Source organism: Osmerus mordax, unplaced genomic scaffold, assembly GCF_038355195.1.
Source record: "Osmerus mordax isolate fOsmMor3 unplaced genomic scaffold, fOsmMor3.pri Scaffold_197, whole genome shotgun sequence".
Classification (NCBI taxonomy): domain Eukaryota; kingdom Metazoa; phylum Chordata; class Actinopteri; order Osmeriformes; family Osmeridae; genus Osmerus; species Osmerus mordax.
Window position 1 is genome coordinate 6,847 of NW_027120509.1, and position 18,369 is coordinate 25,215.

Here is an 18,369-nt window from a genome sequence, read left to right on the forward strand (position 1 = left end):
CAGGCCTGCACACCCTCAGCCAGGCAGTCCTCAAGCCACAGAGACAAGTATACACAGGATCCGTGGACCGCTGCAGACTTTAACAGACCCCCTTGTTAAACCTCTCTCTCTCTCTTTCCCCGTCTCTCGGTCCTCTTCGCTTTCAGCTGTGTGTGTTTGGAAACGTCACATGTGGTTTTCTCAGATTAACGGGCAAAGAAAGTGCCGAAAGTGAGTGTCAATTATGGGGGCGACGTACGCATTTACAGCGACGAGGATACCATTTTATAGGTTGAACGACAACATCTCTTCTTCTCTCCGGTTTCACAGTGTTTGCGTGCGTATGTGTGTGTGGAAGTGTGTGTGTGTGATTGAATACATCTCACTAGAACGTCCCATGTCCATTTCATCAACGGGTGTTCACAGAGAGAACACTTTAGCCCTCCTCTCATCTGTGGGTGTATAGTTTGTGCTGGAAGTCCTGGCCTCAGTCCAGGAACCTGCTGCAGTCTCCTAAGCTCCCTCCAACTGGCCAAGAATGTGGAAAAGCTCCTTCAAAGAGCAGCCTTTAGCAAGGTGTGGTTTGAACAGGTAACTGTGTCTGCAGGCCGGCCACATTATAGCAGATGAAACTGGAATGGCACACCTGTCCTACGCTAAAAGCATCAGAGGTATGGAGTAGGTAGGCTGGAGGAGAGGTAGGTAGGGTAGGTAGGGAGAGGGGGTAGATAGGTAGGGGGGTGACAAATGTATCAGATTACATTTACATTTAGTCATTTAGCAGACGCTCTTATCCAGAGCGACTTACAGTAAGTACAGGGACATTCCCCCCGAGGCAAGTAGGGTGCCTTGCCCAAGGACACAACGTCATCTGGCACGGCCGGGAATCGAACTGGCAACCTTCCGATTACAAGCCCGCTTCCCTAACCGCTCAGCCACCTGACTCCTTTGATTAGATCAGATAAAAGTTGATTTGTCTGCAAACGACTGTGTGCACCAAACACATTTGTTCTGCCTACTTTAAGACACAAAAGAAGATGGCCTTTTAATGCTCTGAACAGTGGAAATATTCAACTACACGAAGGAAACCCAATAACGGACCGAGGGTGATAGCTCCGATTTCACCGGCATGGGTTATCACTGCGGACACGCGCTCATAAAGACACGATGATCTAAGGAGAAGTCCGGCCCGCTAAAACAGCGTTTCATGTCAGGCTACTAGAGCAGTGAAATGTGTTTCACATCAAGAACACAAGGAGTTACTATGGGGGGGGGGGGTGCACGTCGAGTCACAGCCCCCCAGAGATGAGTACAGAGTGGTGACGAAGGAGAACATGATAGAGGACAATGAGGTGCTTGTCCAGGACATGTCTGCCTTTGGCGGGGAGGGGGTGGGGGCTAGGGGGGGTAGGGTGGCACTTGCCTGAGAGGTCTGCATGATGAATTGCCCACTACTTGACTCTGTCACGCTGTCTGCCACTCAGAGAATAACAGGGGTCAGGGTACAGCATCCACACTAAGGCCCTCCGGGAAAAAGGCCACTTTCTCTCAACGCCACCATTCATTATTTCACAATATGACTAATGTAACTTACGAGGACCGTATGGGCCTGTACAAAATACAAACACTTCTCACAGTTTTCTTTATAGAATTGTTTATTTGTACCCATTAATCATTTATGCGGATTTGTCGGCTGCATGCCCTTAGTTATACAGTCGGATTGTCAAACAGGGCTTGACAGTGATGAATGGAAACCCGGTGAAGAGGAAGCACGCGCCAATTTGTTAAATGTAACTCTTTTAGCTAGATCTATCTAGAGACACTTGCCAAATAGCCCGCTTCCAACACGGTGCCACCTGACGTGCCCTATAAGTACAGAGGCTGGCGTCTCTATACTTGTGTTCCTTCTGAGTTTAACGCATCTCTCGATTTGTATTTTGTCCATCTCGTCGACAAAACCATCTCTCACTCGTGCTGCACTCAACGCAAACCTGTGCTCTGACTCCCTCGCCTGAACCTGTTCCCCCCTCCTCTTAAAATAAGCAATGGGGGGAAATATTCAAAGCGTCCCACCTCCTTTCGAATCAACTGGCTTCAAACTTCTAGCGCTCGGTGGAAAACTTTCTCCTTTCAACAGTTGAATAGGGTATTACTGCAGGACAGCGCTGAGTGAGCATATAGGGGACGTGAAAGTAAAACCGTAAAATACTGGTGTTTTAGAATGGCGGAAAGTCGGTATAGTCCGTGTCCTCCTTCAAAACGGTCCATGTGAGACGAACTTTAGCATCGGCACCTATTGTTTCTCCGTGGATGAGGACAGTTGCGGTAGGCTGAGCGTGAAAGAGATTGGAGACACGTATCCACGGCAGCTTGTCTACACCACTCATCTCGAGATGATCTGTCCGCGAGGACTTCGATGGATCCTCATAAGCGCTTTCGTGCACGCTGTCGCACCCCTGGACACTCGTGAGCGACCGAAGCAATGTGACATACCAAAGTCGGTGAGTTGTGCATATAAGGGGCGCCTCTATATCACAGAGGTAGGCTCCTGTACGTCGATATACGTTGTGGAGTTTTGGTTGAATTGCAAATGAAGGCAACAACTGTCACAGCCAATCTAGAATAAAATTATATTTAAATATGTTATAATTATATCTGAAAGAAGTAATTTGGGGGGCATGTTAAGGCATAATGCAGCAAGCGAGGGCGAGCAGGCCTGTTAAATAAAACAATTCAAACATAAAAGCCCACTGTATATTAACTTGTAATTAGGACAGCCTTCGTTTGTAACATGATAAACACAGGAATATAATAGGATCAACAGTTGGCTTGTAACTAATAGATCTAAAGAGCATAAGCACATAAATGATTTGGCATCATCATAAAGGTACGGGCTATTCTCGTGAAGAGACAGGCCTTAAGATTCCATAAGAGATCTATTCTTAAACAAGGCATACTTGAATGTCAGCTACACAAAGCTGTACTGATTAGAACTGCATTTTCAATCAGCACAATTGCAATTGAGCAATTACTCGTCCTTCTGAAAACATATAGCCCACATAAAATACTTCAGCTTCACAAAGAATATTTGTGAAACTGAAAGTTGCCAAGCGAAATATCGCCACTACTGCCAAGCCCATGGCTGTTAATGTGACAAAAGAAAGCGGGGAAACACCCACTGGTGACTTGACTTCACATAGGTCTATATTTACTACTTGGGAAAGTTTCAGTGACCTTTTAAAAGTGATCACGTTCCAATTAAAAAGGCAACCTATTAAAACAGTTATCGGACACATTTCAAAATTGTGAATATGGGCCGACTTCATAAAGGGCGTGGAGCTGTTAGAATCCAGCTGATGTTTGAACACTTAGTCGCTCCCGTCTGCGTGTCTCTCAGTGTGAATTTATCACTGACAGGAGATGAAGAGGAACCTAATTAGAATCATATCTGTGAACTGCGCGTTCAGCACGCGCACTGTCTTGGATAAAAATTCCAAACCGCTAACGCATTCAAAACTAAAATTCACATGACCTCAGCAAAAGGCTAAAATGTATTTATTTATTTATTTAAACAGGAGATGAGTAGGCAACTATATGAATTTAAGATGTGTAATTATTTCATTTTGGGTACACCTATCACATCCGTGGTTTTAGTGTAGCCTAACACACCATATTGTTCATTACATCTGTAAGACGATGGAATTTTCAAAGATCAACCAAGTATGTGCTGCTCCCTTCCATGTGATTTGTAATACGTCAGTACAGAGTTCTCTGTTTTGTGTTAAAAGTAATTACCTAATAAAACGGTACTGTTCGCGTCAGTGCTTCAGAGCGAGCGCAAAGAAAGCTCCTCGCGAGGAGAGAGGGCCTTCCTCGGGACACGAACAGGAACGGAATTCAGTCATTCACTGAGTCGAACGGGACGAAGCCAGTGTCTGTACAGGAACATCATTTGGCTTCTTCTTCTGCGCACGTGTTGTATATAAAATACACTCTTAAAGAGACTATGATTATAGATTACTTGCAGTAATGCGTTCCAGATATGGGGAAATAGTGTTAGTAGTCAAGTCTAGGCCTATTTTAACTTTTCCTTCACTAGGTTGTACAAGGCAAAACAGTATTTTAAAATCAAACATATTTCAGTCAAAAATATTTTAGGCTACAATTGTTTGCCAAAAATTATGTGGGCGAATCCATTGCGATGATAACAATCATTGCAAAGATGACTTTTCGGAATATTTGAAAAGGCTTTAAATAGCAAGAGCATGGTAATGGTTATACAATTTAGTGAAGTCAGATTGAATTCTAGAAGTAAAAATTTTCCCTGCACAACTAAGACTAGGTTTTAGATAGCGTTAATCTTTTTCTCTTTCTATGCGAGTATGTCTGTAAGAATTTCACTTTAATGATCTTGTAACAAATGCCCAACAGCTGCAACATCAAAATAACAATTTCAAATGACAGTAATTAATTACTGACTAAATTAAATGCGATAGAGTTTCCTCCCGTCTATAAAATGTTGATGTTTACCTAAATAACTCTTAGAATTGTATAGTGCATTATTCAATTACGTTTTCCTCAATACTAATTCACCAAGAATGTGCTTTCCTAATTTCCCTCCATGTAGTTTTTTTTCCGTGTTGCTAGGAATCGCATAAATGGCTAGAGAAGCAGATTCGTTTTCACTGTTTAGGCTACATTAACCAAAGGACTGTACTTTAATGGATGTGTGTTGTTAAACAGAAACAGAAAAGCAGTAGAAGGTCAGAGTAAAGTCTATGTTCCTATCAGCGAGTGGGTTTTTACGTGCTTCAGTGTAGTGTGTTTGTACCGCTGGAACAACCCCCTGAAAGGATTCCCAGTCTCACAGAGGCAGCGGAGCTATGCTAGGGAGGGAGAGAAAGAGAGAGAAAGAGATTGGGAGAGAGAGAAAGAAGGAAAGAAAGAGAGGGAGAAAGTGAGTCCTCACCGACAGGGATGCATTCCTCCCTGCCTCTATATCTGGAGACATTATCTCATTTGAGTCATTGTGCTGACCTAGATTTGAACCAGATAAAAACAAAAAAACAAACAGTTCACAGCCCTTCCAGTTTCAGGATCCAAAAGATGATCACAAACCCTTCCACCCTTCCCTCCACTCCCCCCCCCCCCCCCCCAGCAAAGCGACATGAACAGCTTCCTGTGGACGGTGACTCGGGCGCCCCCCCCGCCCCCCCTCCTACCTGTTCGGCACCATCCACGTGCCCTACACCCGCGTGTGGGACTTCGTCCCTGCCGTCTCCCGGCGGGCCTTCCAGGCCAGCGCCAACGTCTTCTTCGAGCTCGACCTGATGGACCCTCTCACCATCTCCAAGCTGACCACCTGCCAGCTTCTCCCCCACGGGGAGAACCTCCAGACCCTGCTGCCCGGCGACATCTACCGCCGCCTCAAACGCCACCTGGACTACGTCAAGCACATGATGCCTCGCTGGATGACGGCCGACCAGAGAGGGAGGGGCCTGTACGCCGACTACCTGTTCAACGCCATCGCGGGGAACTGGGAGAGGAAGAGGCCCGTGTGGGTGATGCTGATGGTGAACTCGCTGACGGAGGCCGACGTGAGGTCCAGGGGGACCCCCGTGCTGGACCTGTTCCTGGCCCAGGAGGCCGAGAGGCTGGGGAAGAGGACGGGGGCGGTGGAGAGGGTGGAGGAGCAATGTCACCCGCTCAACGGCCTCAACTTCTCCCAGGTAGGAGACACCTCCGGGGGAGGGAGGGGGAGGGGAGGGGGGGGGGAGGGGGGATGGGAGGGGGGAGGGGAGGGGGGATGGGGGGGGGTCGAGGTTTTTTCGCGGTTTGACTGCGAGAAAAGCAAGGAGGAAACAACTGATGAAAAGGGGGCTTGTGTGGGATGCGGTTTGGGGTTACTAATGCTCCTCAAAGCCCGCCGAGACAAACGTGAGAAAGGTCAACGGGAAAAAGTGTCCGAATGAAAGATGCCGGTTTCAAAGGTATTAGAAAAGGGTCAGAGAGGGTTGCTCCATGTTCACTAGCCCGACCTGCCGGCTGGCTTCCTACTGAGGTACCAGTGAGGGCTCTGTAACTGGAGAGAGAGAGATGGTCTAAGGAACCTAATTACTTAACGACGAATCGTGGGGAGTATCCGTTATTTATTTCTCCTTGGACAGCGAGAGGCTGGAGGGAGTGAGATATAGTAGTCTATATAAAGGATGGTCCGGGAAGGGCTGGGGGAGGTCAGATTCAGGATTATTTTTCCAAACTCTGGGAGGTCTCAAGCATGTCTTTGATGAGTGACGATCTCCTTAAGTGCGTGATCATACACGGGCTCTGTTAACCACACACACACACACACACACACACACACACACACACACACATACACACATACTGCAACAGGATACATGTAGCAGAGCCTTCATTATCATATACATACTCGACACACACACACACACCACACACACGCATGTGCACACACACTCACACACACACACACAGACACACACACACAGACACACACACACACACACAAATGCACACAATCTCACACACACTCACACACACACACACACACACACACACACACACTGGAAAAGGATATGCGTAGCAGGGCCTCCATGTGACAGGGAGGCCCCTGCGCTAATCTGAGAGGAACCACTCTGTCAAACCTGCACACCTCCTCACCTCTCTGTCAAAACTGCACACCTCCTCACCTCTCTGTCAAACCTGCACACCTCCTCACCTCTCTGTCAAACCTGCACACCTCCTCACCACTCTGTCAAAACTGCACACCTCCTCACCTCTCTGTCAAACCTCCACACCTCCTCACCTCTCTGTCAAACCTGCACACCTCCTCACCTCTCTGTCAAACCTGCACACCTCCTCACCTCTCTGTCAAACCTGCACACCTCCTCACCTCTCTGTCAAACCTGCACACCTCCTCACCTCTCTGTCAAACCTGCACACCTCCTCACCTCTCTGTCAAACCTGCACACCTCCTCACCTCTCTGTCAAACCTGCACACCTCCTCACCTCTCTGTCAAACCTGCACACCTCCTCACCTCTCTGTCAAACCTGCACACCTCCTCACCTCTCTGTCAAACCTCCACACCTCCTCACCACTCTGTCAAACCTGCACACCTCCTCACCTCTCTGTCAAACCTGCACACCTCCTCACCTCTCTGTCAAACCTGCACACCTCCTCACCTCTCTGTCAAACCTGCACACCTCCTCACCACTCTGTCAAACCTGCACACCTCCTCACCTCTCTGTCAAACTTGCACACCTCCTCACCACTCTGTCAAACCTGCACACCTCCTCACCTCTCTGTCAAACCTGCACACCTCCTCACCACTCTGTCAAATCCGCACACCTCCTCACCACTCTGTCAAACCTGCACACCTCCTCACCTCTCTGTCAAACCTGCACACCTCCTCACCTCTCTGTCAAACCTCCACACCTCCTCACCTCTCTGTCAAACCTGCACACCTCCTCACCACTCTGTCAAACCTGCACACCTCCTCACCACTCTGTCAAACCTGCACACGCCCGCATGCCCTGCACATGCCCAAAAACCCACCTGTCCTGCAACAGTGGCAGACAGACCTCCAGAACACCTGCACACAATCACATCTGAAGTCTACTGATTACAAAGTCCAATCATGGAGATGGATGTTGCATCCTGCTGGAGCACTTAACTCCAGATAAAAAGGACGTCCCCTACCCCTGTATCCCCCCCCCCCGTACATCGCTTTGGATCGAATAGTCTGCTAAATGAATACATTGCATTAAAAAGTACTTTCGCTGCAACGGCTGTTGGATGACTACAGTCATGTCTGGGTCCAAACAGCACTTGCTTTCCATTGTGTTCTGCGAGGTCATTCATAAACTGGACGATTAAGCTCTACTGAAGTTCTATCCGACTTCTATCAGATTCTTTCTGGCTTTGCCGTTCCCCGTTTGGTAGAAAATTGTAGCAAAGGAATTCGAACCTGAAATGAAACTGACATGGAAATGATTAAGCTAAATTATAATAATTTGAGAGGTATAATTTGAACACTATGGTTGATTGGATCTCTCTATGGTTGATTGGAACAGATGAGGTCAGAGTAACTGCCCAAGAGAGAGAGAGAGAGAGAGAGAGAGAGAGAGAGAGAGAGAGAGAGAGAGCAAGACCATTGACAGAGACAGAGAGGCAATTGTGTATGACTGAGTGATTATGTATTAGAGATAGTGTGTGTGTGTGTCTTGTGTGAGATTCAATGAAAGATACTGTTGAAGGTGGTGAGTCAGAACAAGTAGAAAAAGAGAGGGGTAGAGGAAAAAAAGAGGGAGGGGAGAGAGGGAGGGAGAGAGGAAGAGAAGGGAGAGAGGGAGAGGAGAGAGAGAAGGAGAGAGAGGAAGAGGAGGGAAGGATGGAGACTGATGTGCATCATATCAGCGCTAACCCCTAATCTGAAACATGAGGACTCCCTCTCTGGGAGATCTGACACGGGCCTCCCTCCAAGCTCTGCCGGCACAATATATTAGTTGTTCCCAATAAAAGTAGTTGCTTACAATATCCTGTAACTCGCCTTCTTTGGGCCGCCAAGAGGCTCTCCAAAACGTGGATGTTGAGGATTCATCATGCACCATGAGGTTTTGTTCGTGGACACCTGGCCCCAGTGCTGCTGGCGAGCTGGAACTGCTCTGAACCGGTCCACGGATATCCGGGCCTGGCCGTGTGGTGTGGAGGGGGGGGGCTTGAGGGTGAGGGTGGAGGGGCCAGCTATCACCCTGGGCCTTGTGACCTCACAGGAAGTGCTCTCTCTCTCTCTGGATAAAGAGGTGGGTGCAGCAGATGAACAGCCCCTTCTGGCTGAGGAGGTGGAGTGGGGCACATATGGGACTGCAGGGCCTGAGAGACTGGCTGTCTGGCTGTTTAGCTTGCTGGCTGGCTGTCTGACTGGCTGTTTAGCTGGCTGGCTGACTGTCTGACTGGCTGTTTAACTGGCTGGCCGGCTAGTTGGCTGACTGGTTAGGCATCTGGCTGGTTGATTAGCTGTCTGGCTGTCTGATTGTTTGGCTGCTTGGCTTGGGGCCCTACAGATGGAGCCTTGGCTGATCTGATAGGGAGTTGGATTCCTCTTAGTAACACATCGGCCATGCAGGCAGGCAGGCAGGCAGGCAGGCAGGCAGGCAGGGAGGGGGTGCATGTTTCATCTCCAGCTCTGTGGAGGACAATGCAGGCAGACAGCTGGGCGGGCCGGCCAGGGTCGAACTCTCTCCGACGGCACGCTATGTGCTGCGAGGGGGGAAACCTGGAGGAAGTCAGGCAGTCTGGAGCACTGGTGGGTGTTTACCAGCTGTCTGCCCCGCTGGTCCACATCAGCCACCTCCTCTGGTCTCCCTCTCCATCTCCCACTCCATCCCCTCCCTCTCTCCCTCCTCCTTCCCTCTCTCTCCCCTCCTCCCTCTCTCCCCATCCATCCCCTCCTCCCTCTTTATCTCTCCCCTCTCCTTTCTCTTTTCTCCCTCTTCCTCCTCCCTATCCCCCCTTTCCCTCTCCCTCTGACATCAAGGCTGTGGCGCCCCTCTCCTGGCTGGGGTCAAAGGTGGTGGTGGGGCAGTGGGCTGTGAGGAGGCTGGGGGGGGGGGGGGGAGGTCGGAGTCTTCCCCTAGCAGGGAGCCTGGAGCCTGGGCCAGACCAGGTTACCGCTGGGCTATTTTCACCGTGACCTGACGAGGGGGAGGGGCCCGGCTGACTGGCTCCTCCAAGCTCCGCCCTGACCTCCCCAGTATTGTCACCTCAGGCCCCCCAGATCCTGTTTCTCCTCAGCGGGCACTGGGGGGGGGGGGGGGGGGGGGGGGGGGCAACCTGGCCGGGGCCGAGGAACAGCCACACGCGTCTATTTCCATCGGGCCGTCCCCTTCCCTGCTCCAGTGAAGACGTTTAGGGCTGAGGCTGTCGACTGTGCTGACACGGCCCACGCGAGACACGCTCCCACCGGGGGGTGGACGGGATGGGGGTGGGGGGTAGGGAGGGGTACCCCTCTGTACACACACACGCACAGACGTGAGTCGCTGCGAGGGAACAGAGGCGGAGTCTGTCTCGGAATCTATCCCGAGACGGCGCAGACATTTATCTTGTCTCAGGATGGGATGGTCAAAACATGCACGTCCCATGAGTCATGTTGAATCATGACAGAACACTTCACATTGTGTTCGTTGGATGGGTTCATTGTAAATAATACATATTTAAAGGGGAAGAATTAAAGAACATGGGACCTTATCCGTAGTCAAATATTTACATTCCATGGCAGATGTGGAAGAATGGGTCTGGAACGCTACGCTGGTTACAAGGGGTGGTTGGATGGGAAAAAACTATGGAAAATAGTCCCTCTGCCTTGATCTGTTCTACTGTACTCTACTCTACTGTGCTCCACTGTGCTCTAATGTGCTCTACTGTGCTCTACTCTACTGTGCTCTACTGTGCTCTACTGTGCTCTTCTCTACTGTGCTCTACTGTACTCTACTCTACTGTGCTCTACTGTGCTCTACTCTACTGTGCTCTACTGTGCTCTACTGTGCTGTTCTCTACTGTGCTCTACTGTACTCTACTCTACTGTACTCTACACTACTGTGCTCTACTGTATTCTACTCTACTGTGCTTTACTCTACTGTGCTCTACTGTATTCTATTCTACTGTGCTCTACTGTGCTCTACTGTGCTCTACTCTACTGTGCTCTACTGTGCTCTACTGTATTCTATTATACTGTGCTCTACTCTACTGTGCTCTACTCTACTGTGCTCTACTGTATTCTACTATACTGTGCTCTATTCTCCTGTGCTCTACTGTATTCTACTCTACTGTGCTCTATTCTACTGTGCTCTACTGTATTCTATTCTACTGTGCTCTACTCTACTGTGCTCTACTCTACTGTGCTCTACTCTACTGTGCTCTACTGTGCTCTACTGTGCTCTACTGTATTCTACTCTACTGTGCTCTACTGTGCTCTACTGTATTCTACTCTACTGTGCTCTACTCCACTGTGCTGTACTCTACCCTGCTGTACTCAGTACTCAGCCAAACAAACCAACATTCAAACCCAGGAGCAGGATAAGGACCTCGGGGGGGTGCTTGGAAGTGTCGCAGTGCCCTCCATCATGCCCTCCATCATGCCCTCCATCATGCCCTCCATCATGCCCTCCATCATGTTTAAGGGTGAGACCAGAGGCAGGTTCTCCTGTGTCCTGTAATCACCTGGAGGAAGCCGTAAAACCTCAGCGCGGCAGCACATATCACAGGGTCTGTGCTGGCCAGGGCTACGGCCAGACGGCAGGCCAACCCCGGCACTAATCACCTAATTGCCCTCCCTTAATGACTAAATTGCCCCCTGCCATCCAGAAGCACTTAGACAATTATCCACGGCCCAGAGGAGAGACTGATGGTCGAGAGAGGCAGGCGCGAGGTGGAGAGAGGGAGAGAGAGAGAGAGAGAGAGAGGAGAGAGAGAGAGAGAGGGAGAGAGAGAAAGAGAGGTGGAGAGAGAGAGAGAGAGAGAGAGAGAGAGAGAGAAGGAGAGGTGGAGAGAGAGAGAGAGAGAGAGAGAGAGAGAGAGAGAGAGAGAGAGAGAGAGAGAGGGACAGAAAGAACTGACTCTACTGTCCTGCCTCCAACAGGCGTGGCTATCTAATGGCTAACTATAGCGCAGGGTATGTGTCAAGAGGTCACGGAAGCATCTCCACCAATGACTCGAGGCAGAGCAGGACCTGTGTTAGCCTACAGGGCGATACGAAAGGCTTGTCCCGGTCCATGTTCAAACCCAACCCACGCCCTGCACGCAGCACAGTCAGATATCCATCGGAGGCAGAACGAGACATCGTTTCCTCTCCCTCCAGACCTCCATTAGGGGGTGTGGGCGCGGCCTGAGCGAGAGGCTCCGCGGGCCCCTCCCCCCCCCCTCACACTAAGTACCTGAGCAGCACTTCCTGTTTTGACGACTTCGCCACGTTGTCACGGCGCGCCGTCCGTGTGGGGAGAGGGGACCTGCAGAGTGCTATCCCATACCGAGGCGTTCCCAGTGCCAGAACACTCTCCTTTTCCACCCCATCCCACATTCCTCCACTGTGGACACTCAGCCCTACCTTTACTATAATGGCCCGGTGTCACGCCATCCTGCTGCAAGGCTGCTAGCTGCTCACCTCCCAAACGTAATAGTAGTCGTTAGGGTTGGTTCGGTCCGGGTTAGGGGTAGGGACAGGGGTAAGGGCTGGATGTTTTCAGGGTGTTTTACCTCAGGATATTTACCAGGGGAAGAAAACAGAGATCACAGGTATATGACTGCAGTGAGGCTCAGAGAAAGCTTTCTGTGGAATCCCTTGGTTTTTGGGGTTGGACTGCAGTCACCTAGCAGAACCAAACCACCGCCCACCGCAACTCTCACTTCTGAGTCTGCTCTGTGTGGGTCTGGGTGTTCTGGCTTTTCCACACTTCTGTTTGTTTCTGGGATGTTATCACTGGCTGCATGAGGTGAGGTCAGATCTGTCTGCGCTGGCCCTGACATCACCCTCACACATTAGCACAACTTGATCACTCACAGATCCTTTGGCTGCACACACTCAGGAAGAGGTGCTGTGTGTGTGTGAGTATATGTGTGTGTGTGTGTACTGTATGTGTGTGTATGTGTGCATGTGTGCGTGCATGTGTGTCGGTGTGTGTGTTGGTATGTGTATGCATGCCTGTGTGTGTGTGTGTGTATGCATGCCTGTGTGTGTGTGTGTGTGTGTGCATGCCTGTGTGTGTGTGTGTGGGTCAGTCTCCTAACAAAGTCCATCAGAGCTTATGGCAGCATTAGTGGAGACCTCTTATTGAACCCAGTTTTAATGCGACCCATGCGTCTCCTGTGCCCCCTACTCAGTTATACACAGCCCAGCGGAGCCCGTCAGCCCTGCTCCCCCCTTCCTCCACCTTCCCCAGCCTCCCTTACCCTCAACCTCCACCCCCCCCCCAACCCTCCTCCATCTCCCCCAAACCCACCCATCCACCCATCCCACAGCCAGGCACCGATCCATGTCTGTGTTTCAGTCTGCGTGTGGATCTTCTGACAGTGATGTAGTCTGAGTGATCAGGACTGAGGGGGGGGGGGGTCGCTCGACCTTCCGTCCCCTGTCCCGGGCACCAGACTGACCCGGGCTCCAGACTGTCCCGGGCTCCAGACTGTCCGGGCTCCAGACTGTCCCGGGCACCAGACTGTCCCGGGCACCAGGACTGACCTGGGCCCCAGACTGACCTGGGCCCCAAACTGTCCCGGGCTCCAGACTGATGTGGAAACGGTCGCTCGGGGCTCTGGAGACGCAGCTCCTCTCGTAAACTTTTACTCGGACGCAAAATAAATCCTGGGGTTCCGCTGGCACCTGCCCAGAAGACCCGGGAGGGCTGCCTGCTCGTGTCTCTCTACTGTCCCCCATCTACCTCCCTGGGGGGGGGGGAGGGAGGGGAGGGAAGCAGGGAGGTTGGGAGGGCTGGAGACAGGCTCCACTGACATTAACAAGGCCTGAAACGCAGATGCTCTGGTCCGGCCCGTGCGGCTCCATGGGGAGGGACGACAGCGGAGAGGAGTCTGCGAAAGCCGTGGCCACGGTAAAGGCAGCGCTCCGTCACACTCGGAGCCTCCCAGTTCAAAGCAGCGGCTCTCGGGGAGGCGTCTGCATCCCCCCGGGCCCGAAGCACCACCCGAGGACCACTCAGACCCCCCCCCTCCTCTCCTCTTCCTTCACCAAACGTTTTACAGGAACGCTCTCACACTCCGGGTCGTGTCTGGGCTCTGTCAGGGAGGAGAGCCAGGTTTGGCTCGCCGGCGTGATCGGCAGCACAGCAGCCTCTCTCTGTCTCTCTGTCTCTCTGTCGCTCTGTCGCTCTGTCTCTCTGTCTCTCTGTCTCTCTGTCTCTCTGTCTCTCTGTCTCTCTGTCGCTCTGTCGCTCTGTCTCTCTGTCTCTCTGTCTCTCTGTCTCTCTGGTAACGTGAACGTACGTGTTCGAGTGTGTGGGTGTGTGTTCGAGTGTGTGTTCGTCCACATTGGAAATACCAAGCTGGGTCAGTTGGATGGATAATCCCAGTTGAGTGAAGGGGCAACGTTGTGAAACTGGATCCCTAAACAGCAGCTCAGCTTCCCAGTAGGGAGGCTCGGCTAATGCCGCGGCCGTGAAAGTGTTTTAGCTCGGTTTAAAACCCCCTCCGTTAATCTCCCGGCGATAAACACTTCTTAAGGCCGTGTAGCCTCTGTCGCTGGTGGATTCCAGGAATGGGCTGCATACAGGCCCTTGGTTCACCTTACACGGTCTCGCTCCCAGGCCTCCCTCGGAGAGCGACTGACGGAGGGGGGGGGGGGGGGGGGGGGGGTCTGGTTGCCCTCTTCCTCTGGCCTTTAAACGACCCCCCATCCCTCACAGGACAAGCCCCTCTCTCCCGCCCTCTGCTGTTGTATATGACAACACCAGAGGGGCCAATCAGACAGCTGATTGGCTGTCCGCCCCGTTCGGTTGGCAGGCTGATTGGCCGTCTGCCTGGTTGGTTGGCAGGCTGATCGGTTGGTTAGCTGGTTATCTGGCCGGCTGATTGGCTGGCCGGCAGGCTGGTGTGATGTGTTCAGGTCAGTCGTAGAGAGGGACCAGGGAATGTTGGCTCGGTTTCAGTGTGAGCCAGTCAGGCGTCCAACTCCCAGGCCTCGGCACCAGAGGAGGACGAGAGGGGAGATAGAAGGGGGGAGAGTAAATAGAGAGAGAGAGAGAGCGAGAGGAGAGAGAGGAAGGGGCGAGAGAGAGAGGACAGAGAGAAAGGGTGAGAGAGAGAGAGGACAGAGAGAAAGGGTGAGAGAGAGGAGAGAGCCAGCGAGAAAGGGCGAGAGAGAGGAGATAGCGAGCGAACGAGCAAGAAAGGGCGAGAGAGACAGAAAACCCCCAGAAAGGCCAAGAGAGAGAGAGAGGGGCGGGAGAACAGGAAGGAAGCCGTGCCACTCATCGCTGGAGGGCTGGAAAAGACCGGAGAGGAACGTGAAGCAGCTCCAGCTAGAGAGGAACGTGAAGCAGCTCCAGCTAGAGAGGAACGTGAAGCAGCTCCAGCTAGAGATGGAAAAACCGAGGAAGAGAGGGAGGAAGTCTTTCACTTTCTCAACTCTGCACCATTGTTCTTTTTTCGTGTTTTTTCCATTTCTTTCCGCTGCAAAGATTCTTACCCTCTCTCTCTCTCTCTCTCTCTCTCTCTCTCTCTCTCTCTCTCTCTCTCTCTCTCTCTCTCTGCCCCACCGCCCCCTCAGATCACCTGTGATTATTCTGTGCAGGTTGCTCCCACTTCTCCACCTCGCCCCCTCTCGCTGGAACAGTTTAAATATAATATCTAACATCTGCCAGTGTTTATAGAAGGCAAATGAGTTGAGAAATTACATTTGCCCAGAGACGGCAGACCTAGTCCACGCCGAGCATTGGGAGACGTAACGAGAGTAGGGATCGAGTGGGAGAGAGAAGGAGGGGAGCGGAGAGGAGACAAATGGTCTTTGACCCACTTGAACTCAGCGGAGTCCCGATCTCACCCTTCTCCCTCCTCCCTTCCTCTCCTCTGGGCAGCATGTGGTGATCAGAGAGGTCTCCTCACAGCGGGCTGGTAGATTAGCATAGGATCGCGGCGGGGCGCTGGCCAGGTGAACACGGAGCACAAGAGTGGGACTGTGTGGGAAAGCGTTTGACGGGGTAATACCAACATTAATGGTGATCAGGTGGGGTAATTGACTCACACACGAACGGGCACCCACGCCAAACGCACACAGCACTGCATAGGGTCGTTTTGTTAAGCCTGCCCTACAGTAAGGAGAGGGGTTTTCAGAAGGCAAGCTGGACCAAAACGAACGTTGCTTTGGCAGAGCTAGGAGACAGAGATGGAGAGAAAGAGTGATGGAAGGACAGAGAGGGAGGGAGAGAGAGAGAAAAGGGGAAAGAGAGATGGAGTGATAGGGATAGAGGGAGGGAGAGAGAGAGAGATAGGGAAAGTGATAGGAAGAGAGGGAGGGAGAGGGATATAGGGAAAGTGAGATGGAGAGAGATAGAGAGAGACAGAGACAGAGAGAGAGACAAAGAGAGAGAGAGAGGGGTAGAACAGAGAGTTAAGTATAGGTACATGCAGGCCCATTCAGATATGTGAGTTTAGCTTGGCTCTAAAAACTCAGTGTGTAAGCAGACAGGGTAATTGGTTTCTGATGCCCCTGTCAACTCTGTGCCAGACCACCTGCCTGGGAGGAGGTGGGGGGTGAGGGGATGTGTGTGTGTGTGTGTAGGGGGGGGGGGGGTGAGTAACATCATCTCTCCATATCCCACCCAAGGTGAATGCCCAGCTCAGCTCACCCTGACTCCCCCAGTACCTCCCCCCTCCCCCCCCCTCCTCCCCCCCCCCCCTCCTCCCAACCTCTCACAGCCCCGGGCTGCGCTGTGCATGGCGCCCGTCCCCCCCCCCCCGATTGGCTGCCTCTTTATTGTGACGGTCAGCCAGCCAATGGGGGGTGTCCCCTGAGACCCGTCCTCACAGACGTCGGCCAACGGATGTAGCCCCTGGCTCTGATGTCACAAAGCAACTTTTACAGATCTCTTAATGTGAAAAATATGGAGCTATGCACGGCAGCCAATGCCCCGGTACGGCGCAAAAAAATCTCCCCCCCCCCCGTTCCGTTGTCCGTGCAGACGGTCAACTCTCCCAGGTGCCGCCCTGACAGGAAGTTGATGGAAGCCCCGGAGACAGGCGCCGTGACAACGCGTGCGAGCCATTGTCATCGGCCAGGCGCTCCGCCTCACAGCAAGAGCTCCCAGTCGGGCTTGGAATGGAAACACAAGTCGATTTTTACTGGCTTGCCAAAAGGAGAGGGGGAAATGGAGAGAGAGAGAGAGAGAGAGAGTGAGAGAGAGTGAAAGAGAGGGGGGGGGGGGGTTGAGAGAGTGAGACAGAGGGGAGAGTAAAAGAGAGAGGCAGAGAGGGGGTGTGGGCGAGAGAAAGGGAAGGAGAGAGAAGGGGAGAGAGAGAGAGTGGAGAGGGGGGACAGAGGAGAGGGGGAGAGAGAGAGAGTAAGTCAGAGCCCCCTCCTGATGTCCATGCTTTGCTCTGCCGGCAGCCAACCCAAGCACTTGAGTGTGGTGTGAATGGCTTTTTAATGCCTGCTAACAGCCTGTCTGTTTGGCGGGATGGAGATAGGATGAGGGTGACGACAGCGAGCAGCCAACAGCTTCGAGCTGACCCTCACAGGGGTGTGGCCCACCTGTAGCTTGCTCCTGTCACACACACACACTGTACACACACAAACACACTGTACACACACACACACTGTACACACACACACTGTACACACACACACACTGTACACACACTGTACACACACCACACACACTGTACACACACACACACACACTGTACACACACACTGTACACACACTGTACACACACACACTGTACACACAAAACACACTGTACACACGAACGCCCTATACACACAGGCACAACATACGAACACACACACACACACACACTGTTATGTCATTGTTGTTTGACTCTGCGCCCCTCTGATTTACCTCTGCCCTGCCTTTGTGCTCCTGTCTCTGGCTGTGGTCACTAGCACACACTACCACGCACTTCACACACAGTCAACAGAGATGTTCCTCCGGTGTGTCCACAGAGCGCCTGCAGCAGCTGTGAGCTTCAGCAGTCCGACTGACAGCACCGCTCCCCTCTGTTTGACCAGCGACCTCGAGACTCCCAGCTCTCACATAACCAGCCTGCGAGACAGGTGGGAAAGGGCTTGTGTGTGTGTGTGTACAGTACGTGTGTGCGTGTGTGTGTGTACAGAACACACACACTGTACACCCAAAGCGTTCGTGAGACTCGGAAAAGTGTTTAAGTGTTTGCGTGACCCGTCGGTAGGACAGTAGTTGTCATGCCGGGGCAGAGAGAGTCACATAGTTACAGAGGGGGACAATAAAGCAGTGAGTGTACTTTGCCTGTGGAGAGGAGCCACGTCCATTCTCAGCCCTGACAAAGGAGGCCGTCCGAGCCGGCAGAGCGCTGCTGTCATGTCCACCTGTACAACCACACACTGCTCAAACACACTGCTCCAGCCCCAGAGAACAGCCAGGGAGAGGGAGAGGAGAGGGGTGAGCGCTGGGGGAGGAGGTGAGGGGTGGGGGAGGAGGTGAGGGGTGGGGTGGGGGAGGAGAGGAGTGGATGAGAACAGAGAGAGCTCTTTCAGTGTGGTTAGGGTTTTAGCGTGGCGGAGGCAGAGGCAGAGGAGGTGGAGGGATTTGTTGTTCTCTCTCTCTCTCTCTCTCTCTCTCTCTCTCTCTCTCTCTCTCTCTCTCTCTCTCTCTGTCTCTCTTTGTCTGTCT

General features: G+C 52.1%; 1 protein-coding gene across 1 annotated transcript; it reads left to right on the top strand.

The window, feature by feature from the left end:
- Window positions 1–2,095: 2,095 nt before the first annotated feature.
- Window positions 2,096–5,708, top strand: LOC136939463 (metalloprotease TIKI2-like; the record flags this gene model as incomplete). The annotated part of the gene is given in 3 exon segments (XM_067232104.1): window positions 2,096–2,480; window positions 5,138–5,179; window positions 5,181–5,708. Coding segments are annotated over 3 exon segments (678 nt in total), but the record flags the coding sequence as incomplete, so codon positions are not given.
- Window positions 5,709–18,369: the final 12,661 nt, after the last annotated feature.